Here is an 11,799-nt window from a genome sequence, read left to right on the forward strand (position 1 = left end):
GCCATGTGTGAATTACTAGGTTAGCAATTAACATGATATAAAATACACAATCCAAAGCTCCTTATAATGTATCCTCCAAGTATCTATTGCACCATCTGGCTTTGAGTCAAATGTCACAATCAACTGCTATGTCATTTGTTCTAAATCACACTGGATGAACCTCACAACTCTATTCGATATGCTTGATTAGTTAAATAAATTGTTCAGCAAAGTTCTTATAAATAAAAATTATGTGAAAATGAATTAAAAACTGCAATCTAATTTCAAATAAACAAAAGCTCATATATTCTTGTGTCAAGTAAAGGCAACTGGATCAGCATCTGAGAAATAAACCATTAAGGGAAAAGAGGAAAGAGCTGGAAAGTAGGATTAATAAAAAGGAACATCTTAAAAACAAACAGATGAGCAATGGCACAGAAACAATGGGCTGATTGATTACCTTCTGCGCTGAGAAATTCCAAGTTAACTCTTCCATCGGAGTAGAGCCTTGTAACTCCCTCTCACAAATATCTATGCATTGTTTCCCATTGTTTTTATCTATTAATTGATACACTTATGCTAGAAAATAATGCTAAAGCTGTCATACTGCCTGGATCAATCAGTACAAAATTGGAATGCTGGATATACCAGATCTTACTTATGTATCCAGAATTATGAACTCATTTTAATGTTATGCCTTGAGTTTCATGATTTAAGTCAAGTCAAATCACATCACATAGTACTTTTCCAAATCATTACTTCAGGATAATCAATGACTAAATGTAGCCATTAATCTTATTAAAAGGTAATATAATCATCATAGTCATACTAATACAAAGGTTAAAGGCAGCAAATAAAACCCAGCATATGTACTGCATCAGTTGGAAATGAAACATACCTCAAGATCTTGTTTTATTGCTTGTAGATTATATATGAAGTATATCTGATAATGTTGAAACGGCACGGCTAAAATAAAGGCCAAAGTACTCAGGACGATCAAAAGGCTCTTAGAAAGAGGGGCTTTATCTTAAAAATATAAAAAGATTTAACACAATAACAATTAAAATGAAAGAACTATTTTATTGATCCTGTTTTCCATTTTTCAGATTGAGAGAATTAAACAAATATACACCAAACTGAGATTGAAACCGACACCATTTATTTTTATCAATCCCTTCAGAATATATAGTCATTACAATTTAAAGTAAATCCTAAATGCACTTTTAGATGTCTTCCTAACATGAAAGATGCCGCTGTATATCAAATGCAAGAATTACTATTTTATCATCATCAATTTACATACATTAGTGCGATCTGTGCATTATCTGCTCCTTTTGGTTTTCTTTCTCCCCCCACCCCCACCCCGGCTAAACAAAACTAAGATCATCAATGAGCCTCCAGAAAAACAAGGCCATAAAGCACAAAGATTCATAGTTCATAACAACTGTAATTGACTTGACAACACAGATCATGGTTTAACAATGTTTAAAAAGCATACCTTAAGAAAAATTACAAAGAATATACAGCACAGAAACAGCCCACTCAGCCCAACCAATCCGTGTTTTTACTCCACATGAACCACAACCCATTTCTTTCTCCTTCCCATACCCTCTATTCCGCACTCCCTCATGTGAAGAAAAACATTTGTTAAGAAAATGCTGTACAAATGAACAAAAGCCAAGAGCAAATATGTTCTCTTCATTTACAAGGCTAAAATATAACTAAATAAGATCCAAAAATCCTTACATATAAAAACTGAAATGAAAACTGTAGTAGTAAATTCACAAATATATGTATAATAATAATCCTTGTATTTGATACAGCGCCTTATCACATATTTGAGACGTCTCAAGGCGCTTCACAGAATACACTGTAAAGTGATTGACTGTATATTTTGTGGGAGAAACGTGGCAGCCAATTGTGCATAGCAGTGTCCCACAAAAAGTCGTGGATTGAGTGACCAATTTATTATTATTATTTTTTTGAGGAATTATTACCTCCGGAAAAGCGATCCGCCTATCAACTAACAACCAATCTCCGATTTACTGCTGGGGAAACAGAGGCAGGTGGAGTGAGGAAGCTTGCCCATTGTTTCCAGCTGCCGGGAATTGAACCCAGGTCTCTCACATGCGAGGTGGGTGCTGTAACTACTGAGCTACAGAACTCCACATATATTAGCACCTCACTTTTTTCACACACAGTATATAAATCTCCAGGCCAGACTTTTATTTTAGATGTGTCCCGGCCAAATCAAATGTTAAACAACAAAAATATGTTCACTTTAGATTAAATAGATTGAGGCTATCAATTTATGCCTACTCAAACATCAATGTAATGTCCTGAGCAACATGTATTGCATGGAAATTATTATAACAATTGTTATGTTTGATAAACCACCTTACCACATTGTTAAAGGTCTCTAAGCATTTCACAAGATTTACTGTAAAGTGGAAAATGTTGCAACCAATTTGCACACAATAATTTCCCACGAACAGTCATGAAGGGAATGTTCAGTTCTGTCTTGGGGATTGGTGGCATAGGCTCAATGGACTGAATGGCCTTTGCATGTTCCTGTTTTCCTATGTTTCTGAGTAGACCTGTTTTTGAGAAATGATAAATATTAACCCTTGCATTTGATACAGTGCCTTATCATGTTGTAGAGATGATTCAAAGTGCTTCACAGGTATACAATAAAGTGGACTGACTGTATTTTATGGGCAAAATGCGACAGCCAGTTGCACACAACAATGTCCCGCAAACAGCCGTGGAGTGAATGACCAATTTTATGTGAGGGATTGTTGGCCAGGACACCTTGAGAAAACTCCTTTTCTTTTCATATACTGCCATGGGATCTTTAACATCCACCTGAACAGCCAGATGAAACTTGATGAGTAATCAAGATAGAAGCAGGTTAACCTTTGTAAAAATAACTGCAACTACAGTAATTTCAGAAGTTAACCAATTATCCATAAGAAAATAGTCAGCAAAATCCAGCATATATCATTTTGCATTTTATATAACTGTGTAAGAACCCCTCAGTTTATAGGACACTGTTTGTGGGACACTTCTGTGCGCAATTTGGCTGCCGCATTTTGCCCACAAATATACAGTCAATTCACTTTACAGTATATTCTGTGAAGCCCTTTGAGACGTCTAGAAGCCGTGAAAGGCGCTATATCAAATGCAAGGATTATTATTAGCATTATTATTATTATTATTATTCAAAGGGCAGCTCCTCCAACAATGCTACAAATTTCCAGCACTGCATTGGAGTGTCAGCTCAGACTGTGCAATTCCAAGTTCTGACATAGGGCTTTAACCCACAACCTTCTGACTCATAGGTGTGTGTGCCACCATTGAGCCAGGCTGACACTTGCCACTATTTTAAAAAAATGTTGGATTGTGCACATTTTCAGGTACTTGGGTGGTATAGTATTTAGCACTGAAGTATAATTACTTATTTTGCTGTTACATGTTAATTACAAGAATCCATGTTGCCTTGCCGTAATTTCTTCTGACCCACCTGATAACATTTTGGATATTTTAATGAAACCTTTTAAAGGTATTTTGTTTATTTCATATTCCACAAGAACCGTATTTTATCCCACTTTTATAAATCTAGCTATATAATTCATTTTAAAATGATATAGTGAATATCAATAAGACTAAAACAACTATACTGAACACTATATTTGATAAAGAGCAAACGACGTTTCACTTTCAAATATCATCAAATGCTTAGTGAAAAATTAAAGAGGAAGTCTGAATAAAACGTTCAAAGATAAAATGGAATTGCAGGAAAAAACATTAAACCCACATTGCAGGTTTTTTTCCAACAAATGTTGATGTTTTTTACTCAAGCTTGAAATGTTCAATTATTATTTGAGCTTGATGTTAGCTGGTCACTAATTCCATGTGGTTTGTACACATAGTTAAGACACTTTGTGCAGATAACCCTTCTGTGGGCTGACTTTCCGCAGTTGTGACTGTGTAGTGATGCACTCACCCACAGAGGAAACATTGCAACTGCAAACAACAACCTACATTCAAAATATTTCTGTAAATGTGCTTAATATTCTCAGCAGCTTTATTGGAAAGTGAGGCCATCCGATTTTCCTAACTATAATGAATTGTATTAAATGATTACAAAATACAGCTTTACTACCCTGACAAAATATGGTATATTCATGTCAAGGATAATCTAAAATTAGACAACTGTACATCTATTTTTCTTCTCCCTCTTGACTAGCCACTATCAATGTCACATTATAACCGAGCATGCAGCACAAGCTAGGTAATGGTGCTTACGTAGTGTCACAGAATTATGCTATTAATAAATGGGATTTTAAAAGACAAGCACTTTGGAACCAACCCTATTTTAAGGTTTTTTGCATCCCTTCAACAGACCATTCCTCAACAAAATGCAGAAACCTAGGCTTATGTTCTTTGGAAAAGACATGACAAATAATAATTCTTACATTTTGATAAGCAGAAACTCCTGACTACTCAACCCTACCCTAACTTGTTACTACCACTTAAATCATCATGCTGTCAATCCCATCTGCATCTATTTACGTGTTTATATATATGCTTAACTCAACACTCTGGATAACTTGTCACTGAACCCCTTTCCTTTGGAGTGACGAACTATCAGGAATTTACTGTTACGGGTACGTCACATTAGGTCTCCAAAGACTTCACAGGATGTACTGCGGTGTAGGGACTTTTTTGTGTATTTATATTACAGCAATTTTCCAGTGAAATGTGTAATACTGTATAGCAATACTGTAAAGTTTCAGACAGCAAGAAATGTGCTGGAACTCTGCTCCTCACCCGCCTGTTGGGGGAGTTTCAGGACCAATACAATTTTTACCTAAAGTCTACAACAACTTTTTATAGCAGCCTTCGTGCGGGCTCCATCTCGGAGCTCTTAACATTGGGAGAGCTTGAATCTGAGGAGGTGACTGTAAACATGAAGAGGAAAGTCTTCAGTTGTGGTCTAAAAGAGGGCAAGGAGGGGGCAATGTGGAGGGATTGAGGGAGAGTTCAAAGCTTTAGGGCATAGTGGCTGAAAGCACGGTCGCCAATGGTGGAGCGGAGTGGTTGAGGAAAGAACAGGAGGGCAGAGCCGAGGCAGCGCGGAGGCAGCAAGTAGTGGAGTGGGGAGAAAGCAGGTCAGAAAGATAGGAAGGTGCTAGGGTGTGATGGAAGTTGTTGTAGGCGAGTGAGAGGGTGTTGAAATCGATCCGTTCTGTAATAGGGAGCCAGTGGAGCCTGACGAGGACTGGTGTGATGGAGGTAAGGAAATTATTGTGGGTGAGTATGCGGCGGCGGAGTTCTGAATGAGTGGAGTTTGTGGCAGTCGGTAGTCTAATTTAGTGTATGTCAACTCATTGTGTGCTGCTCTGTTCCTCCATCAAAACTCTAAAAATGTCCGCTGGATAGCCAGGAAACTCTGAGCTAAGTATTATTATTTGTTATTATTATTAATTGAAGAGCCAATCCCACAACAGATTCATCAATTACATTAAATATAATATAATTTTATAAAATATTAACATTTGGTGTTCTGTGCGTGTGCAGCAGCATAGAAGCTTTCAGCTCCACCTCACTGCACCTCCAGGTGTGAATCCATCCATGTGTACATCCATGGCTTTGCCCCCTCCTACCTCTCTGACCTGCTGACTCCCTACCAACCTGCCCACTCCCTCCGTTCATCGGGCTCCGGGCTGCTACATGTCTCCCGCCCGACCCGCCCGACCATCGGTGGCCGAGCTTTCAGCCTCTCTGCCCCCACACTCTGGAACTCCATCCCACGGTCCCTTCGCCTCACTTCCTCCCTTGCATCCTTCAAGGCCGGTCTCAAGACCCTTCTCTTCGACCGTACCTTTGATCTCCCTCCCACCTCTCTGCCTTCCCTCACCCCTACCCCACCCCTCCCCCGTGCTCGGGCCCCGACATCTGACTGTTCAGCGTTTTGGGACGTCCTCCTGACGCGAAAAGCGCTTTATAAATTTAATTTTGTTGTTGTTGTTGAATAAACCTTGCCATTTGATATCCAAACATGTCCTTATTGTTAGTGTAACTGTTAAGGCAGTTAAGTGGGAAAAGCAACAAATGTATCAATAAGTATCAGATGGCAACTCGGTTCTGATATATAGTATAACATTTTGCTCAGTTTAAGAAACTGCCTTCAATGGTACTTTGGCAGATAAAGGCAGCCACGCACACTTATGATATATCATTTCACCCCACAGTCTGCCATGATAGTTACAACAATGGAGGTCAGCAGCATAAATAGCGATGGTAGATGACAATAAGCTCATTCCTTCCCCCAAAACATAAAAAGCCAAAGATGAAGGCAAAATTAAAATTGCAGAACAGCATAATCATGGGGTGACATAATAAACATTGATCTGTACCAGTGGGGGAATTCAGGATCCCATGGGACTAATAATTATTATTATTATTATCCAATTGCACTGCTTCAAAGAGAGAAGGAGGGAGTTGCTTTTGGTGTCTCCAGAAAAGCTGGTCACTCACTTCATGGCTGTGTGAGATGCAATGTTGTGCACAGTCTGGTTCACCTCCAAAATACACAGTCACTACATTTCACAGAAACTTTGTGAAGTGCTCTGAGACATCCACAATGATGTAGATGCTGTATTAAAAGATTATTATTTATTTTGATAAAAACAATCCCCTCGATCCTCCCCCATTATTTTACCACAAGCCGTCAGCCTGGGCTCAGTGTGTGAATATATCTGTGTGTGTGAGCCTGGGCTCAGGATGTGTGTGTATGAATATGTGTTAGTATGTATGTATGTGTGTGAGAGAGTGTCTGTGTGTAAGCCTGGGCTCAGGATGTGTGTGTATGAGTGTGTGGGCTTGGGCTCAGTGTTTGTGCTTGTGTGTGTGTGTATGTGTATTGGTGTGTGGGTCTGGACTCAGGGTGTGTGTCTGTGAGTGTGTGTGTATCTGTGCGTGAGCCTGTGCTCAGAATGTGAGTGTGTCTGTGTGACTGTGAGTGTGTGAGAGAGAGCCTGCGCTCAGTATGTGTGAGTGTGTGTGAGCCTGGACTCAAGGTGTGTGTGAGTGTGTGTGCTTGTGTGTGTGTGTGTGAGCCTGGGCTCAGTGTGTGAGTGTGTGTGAGAGAGAGACTGGGCTCAGTGTGTAAGTGTGTGTGTGTATGAGCTGGGCTCAGGGGGGGGGGTGTGTGAGTGTGAGCTGGGCTACGTGTGAGTGTGAGCCGGGCTCAGTGTGAGTGAGTGAGTGAGTGAGTGAGTGAGTGAGTGAGTGAGTGAGTGTGAGCCGGGCTCAGTGTGAGTGAGTGAGTGAGTGAGTGAGTGAGTGAGTGAGTGAGTGAGTGAGTGAGTGAGTGAGTGTGAGCTGGGCTCAGTGTGAGTGAGTGTGAGCCGGGCTCAGTGTGAGTGAGTGTGAGCCAGGCTCAGTGTGAGTGAGTGAGTGTGAGCCGGGCTCAGTGTGAGTGAGTGAGTGTGAGCCGGGCTCAGTGTGAGTGAGTGAGTGAGTGAGTGAGTGTGAGCCGGGCTCAGTGTGAGTGAGTGAGTGTGAGTGAGTGAGTGAGTGAGTGAGTGAGTGAGTGAGTGAGTGAGTGAGTGAGTGAGTGAGTGAGTGAGTGAGTGAGTGAGTGAGTGAGTGAGTGAGTGTGAGCCGGGCTCAGTGTGAGTGAGAGTCGGGCTCAGTGTGAGTGTGAGCCGGGCTTAGTGTGAGTGTGAGCTGGGCTCAGTGTGAGTGAGTGAGTGTGAGCCGGGCTCAGTGTGAGTGAGTGAGTGTGAGCCGGGCTCAGTGTGAGTGAGTGAGTGAGTGAGTGAGTGAGTGAGTGAGTGTGAGCCGGGCTCAGTGTGAGTGAGTGTGAGCTGGGCTCAGTGTGAGTGAGTGTGAGCCGGGCTCAGTGTGGGTGGGTGAGTGAGTGAGTGAGTGAGTGAGTGAGTGAGTGAGTGAGTGAGTGAGTGAGTGAGTGAGTGAGTGAGTGAGTGAGTGTGAGCCGGGCTCAGTGTGAGTGAGTGAGTGTGAGTCGGGCTCAGTGTGAGTGAGTGAGTGTGTGAGTGTGAGTGGGCTCAGTGTGAGTGAGTGAGTGTGTGAGTGAGTGTGTGAGTGGGCTCAGTGTGAGTGAGTGAGTGTGTGAGTGTGAGTGGGCTCAGTGTGAGTGAGTGAGTGTGAGCCGGGCTCAGTGTGAGTGAGTGAGTGTGAGTCGGGCTCAGTGTGAGTGAGTGAGTGAGTGAGTGAGTGAGTGTGAGCCGGGCTCAGTGTGAGTGAGTGAGTGTGTGAGTGTGAGTGGGCTCAGTGTGAGTGTGAGTGAGTGAGTGTGTGAGTGAGTGTGTGAGTGTGAGTGGGCTCAGTGTGAGTGAGTGAGTGTGTGAGTGTGAGCTGGGCTCAGTGTGAGTGAGTGAGTGTGAGCCGGGCTCAGTGTGAGTGAGTGAGTGTGTGAGTGTGAGTGTGTGAGTGTGAGTGGGCTCAGTGTGAGTGAGTGAGTGAGTGAGTGAGTGAGTGAGTGAGTGAGTGAGTGTGAGCCGGGCTCAGTGTGAGTGAGTGAGTGTGAGTCGGGCTCAGTGTGAGTGAGTGAGTGTGTGAGTGTGAGTGGGCTCAGTGTGTAGTGTGTGAGTGTGAGTGTGAGTGTGAGTGGGCTCAGTGTGAGTGTGTGAGTGTGAGTGGGCTCAGTGTGAGTGAGTGAGTGTGAGTCGGGCTCAGTGTGAGTGAGTGAGTGAGTGAGTGAGTGAGTGAGTGTGAGCCGGGCTCAGTGTGAGTGAGTGAGTGTGTGAGTGTGAGTGGGCTCAGTGTGAGTGTGAGTGAGTGAGTGTGTGAGTGAGTGTGTGAGTGTGAGTGGGCTCAGTGTGAGTGAGTGAGTGTGTGAGTGTGAGCTGGGCTCAGTGTGAGTGAGTGAGTGTGAGCCGGGCTCAGTGTGAGTGAGTGAGTGTGTGAGTGTGAGTGTGTGAGTGTGAGTGGGCTCAGTGTGAGTGTGTGAGTGTGAGTTGGGCTCAGTGTGAGTGTGAGTGAGTGTGTGAGTGAGTGAGTGTGTGAGTGTGAGTGGGCTCAGTGTGAGTGTGTGAGTGTGAGTGGGCTCAGTGTGAGTGTGTGAGTGTGAGTCGGGCTCAGTGTGAGTGTGAGTGAGTGTGTGAGTGTGAGTGAGTGAGTGTGTGAGTGTGAGTGGGCTCAGTGTGAGTGTGTGAGTGTGAGTCGGGCTCAGTGTGAGTGTGAGTGAGTGAGTGTGTGAGTGTGATTGAGTGAGTGTGTGAGTGTGAGTGGGCTCAGTGTGAGTGTGTGAGTGTGAGTCGGGCTCAGTGTGAGTGTGAGTGAGTGAGTGAGTGTGTGAGTGTGAGTGAGTGTGTGAGTGTGAGTGGGCTCAGTGTGAGTGTGTGAGTGTGAGTGGGCTCAGTGTGAGTGTGTGAGTGTGAGTCGGGCTCAGTGTGAGTGTGAGTGAGTGAGTGTGTGAGTGTGAGTGAGTGAGTGTGTGAGTGTGAGTGGGCTCAGTGTGAGTGTGTGAGTGTGAGTCAGGCTCAGTGTGAGTGTGAGTGAGTGAGTGTGTGAGTGTGAGTGAGTGAGTGTGTGAGTGTGAGTGGGCTCAGTGTGAGTGTGTGAGTGTGAGTCGGGCTCAGTGTGAGTGTGAGTGAGTGTGTGAGTGTGAGTGAGTGAGTGTGTGAGTGTGAGTGGGCTCAGTGTGAGTGTGTGAGTGTGAGTCGGGCTCAGTGTGAGTGTGAGTGAGTGAGTGTGTGAGTGTGAGTGAGTGTGTGAGTGTGAGTGGGCTCAGTGTGAGTGTGTGAGTGTGAGTGGGCTCAGTGTGAGTGTGTAGTGTGTGAGTGTGAGTGGGCTCAGTGTGAGTGTGTGAGTGTGAGTGGGCTCAGTGTGAGTGTGTAGTGTGTGAGTGTGAGTTGGGCTCAGTGTGAGTGTGAGTGAGTGAGTGTGTGAGTGAGTGAGTGTGTGAGTGTGAGTGGGCTCAGTGTGAGTGTGTGAGTGTGAGTTGGGCTCAGTGTGAGTGTGAGTGAGTGTGTGAGTGTGAGTGAGTGAGTGTGTGAGTGTGAGTGGGCTCAGTGTGAGTGTGAGTCGGGCTCAGTGTGAGTGTGAGTGAGTGAGTGTGTGAGTGTGAGTGAGTGAGTGTGTGAGTGTGAGTGGGCTCAGTGTGAGTGTGTGAGTGTGAGTGGGCTCAGTGTGAGTGTGTAGTGTGTGAGTGTGAGTGGGCTCAGTGTGAGTGTGTGAGTGTGAGTGGGCTCAGTGTGAGTGTGTAGTGTGTGAGTGTGAGTTGGGCTCAGTGTGAGTGTGAGTGAGTGAGTGTGTGAGTGAGTGAGTGTGTGAGTGTGAGTGGGCTCAGTGTGAGTGTGTGAGTGTGAGTTGGGCTCAGTGTGAGTGTGAGTGAGTGAGTGTGTGAGTGTGAGTGAGTGAGTGTGTGAGTGTGAGTGGGCTCAGTGTGAGTGTGAGTCGGGCTCAGTGTGAGTGTGAGTGAGTGAGTGTGTGAGTGTGAGTGAGTGTGTGAGTGTGAGTGGGCTCAGTGTGAGTGTGAGTCGGGCTCAGTGTGAGTGTGAGTGAGTGAGTGTGTGAGTGTGAGTGAGTGAGTGTGTGAGTGTGAGTGGGCTCAGTGTGAGTGTGAGTCGGGCTCAGTGTGAGTGTGAGTGAGTGAGTGTGTGAGTGTGAGTGAGTGAGTGTGTGAGTGTGAGTGGGCTCAGTGTGAGTGTGTGAGTGTGAGTGGGCTCAGTGTGAGTGTGTAGTGTGTGAGTGTGAGTGGGCTCAGTGTGAGTGTGTGAGTGTGAGTGGGCTCAGTGTGAGTGTGTAGTGTGTGAGTGTGAGTTGGGCTCAGTGTGAGTGTGTAGTGTGTGAGTGTGTGAGTGTGAGTGTGTGAGTGTGAGTGGGCTCAGTGTGAGTGTGTAGTGTGTGAGTGTGTGAGTGTGAGTGTGTGAGTGTGAGTGGGCTCAGTGTGAGTGTGAGTGTGTGAGTGTGTGAGTGTGAGTGGGCTCAGTGTGAGTGTGTAGTGTGTGAGTGTGTGAGTGTGAGTGTGTGAGTGTGAGTGGGCTCAGTGTGAGTGTGAGTGTGTGAGTGTGAGTGTGTGAGTGTGAGTGGGCTCAGTGTGAGTGGGCTCAGTGTGAGTGTGAGTGTGTGAGTGTGAGTGGGCTCAGTGTGAGTGTCCGGGCACAGACACAGGCCCGGGGAGGGCCTGGGGGCCGGGGAGGAGGGGGAGTGGGTACTCACAGAGACCGGTGGGGGCCTGGGGGCCGGGGGTGGGGGCGGGAGGCCGGGGGTGGGGGCCTGGGGGCCGGGGAGGGGGGCGGGAGGCCGGGGGGTGGGGGCCTGGGGCCCGGGGAGGGGGGCGGGAGGCCGGGGGGTGGGGGCCTGGGGCCCGGGGAGGGGGGCGGGAGGCCGGGGGGTGGGGGCCTGGGGCCCGGGGAGGAGGGGGAGTGGGTACTCACAGAGACCGGTGGAGCCGGTGGTGGTGAACATTACTGCCCCGGAGTCGGGCCGCGCGCTCTGTGCAGTGAAGGGCTGTGGCGGTCGCGGTTGGTGAGGGGCGGGCGGGCGTCTGTGAACAATTGCTGACCGACCGCGCGAGTTATTCCCTCCCCTCTGGTAACGTGAACCGTGCATATGATTTGGGAACTGCACGAGTCACACCCGTGTGTGTGTGTGTGTGTGTGAGCACATCCCCATCACTGAGCCTCACTGACATGTGTGTGTGTGTGTGCACATCCCCATCACTGAGCCTCACTCACGTGTGTGTGTGTGTGTGCACATCCCCATCACTCAGCCTCACTGACATGTGTGTGTGTGTGTGTGTGCACATCCCCATCACTGAGCCTCACTGACATGTGTGTGTGT

At 46.1% G+C, this 11,799-nt stretch overlaps 1 protein-coding gene across 1 annotated transcript in view; it reads right to left on the minus strand.

Moving 5' to 3' along the window:
- Positions 1-11,489, minus strand: part of ubac2 (UBA domain containing 2) — a 96,716-nt gene extending 85,227 nt beyond the window's left edge. The window contains exons 1-2 of the mRNA XM_042334605.1: positions 11,394-11,489; positions 878-1,005 (exon numbers count right to left, since the gene is read on the minus strand). Of these exons, the coding sequence (XP_042190539.1) occupies positions 878-1,005; positions 11,394-11,424 (159 nt within the window). The 5' untranslated portion in view covers positions 11,425-11,489. The remainder of the gene's footprint in view (positions 1-877; positions 1,006-11,393) is intronic.
- Positions 11,490-11,799: the final 310 nt, after the last annotated feature.

Source organism: Callorhinchus milii, unplaced genomic scaffold, assembly GCF_018977255.1.
Source record: "Callorhinchus milii isolate IMCB2004 unplaced genomic scaffold, IMCB_Cmil_1.0 Scaffold4, whole genome shotgun sequence".
NCBI classification, from domain to species: Eukaryota; Metazoa; Chordata; class Chondrichthyes; order Chimaeriformes; family Callorhinchidae; genus Callorhinchus; species Callorhinchus milii.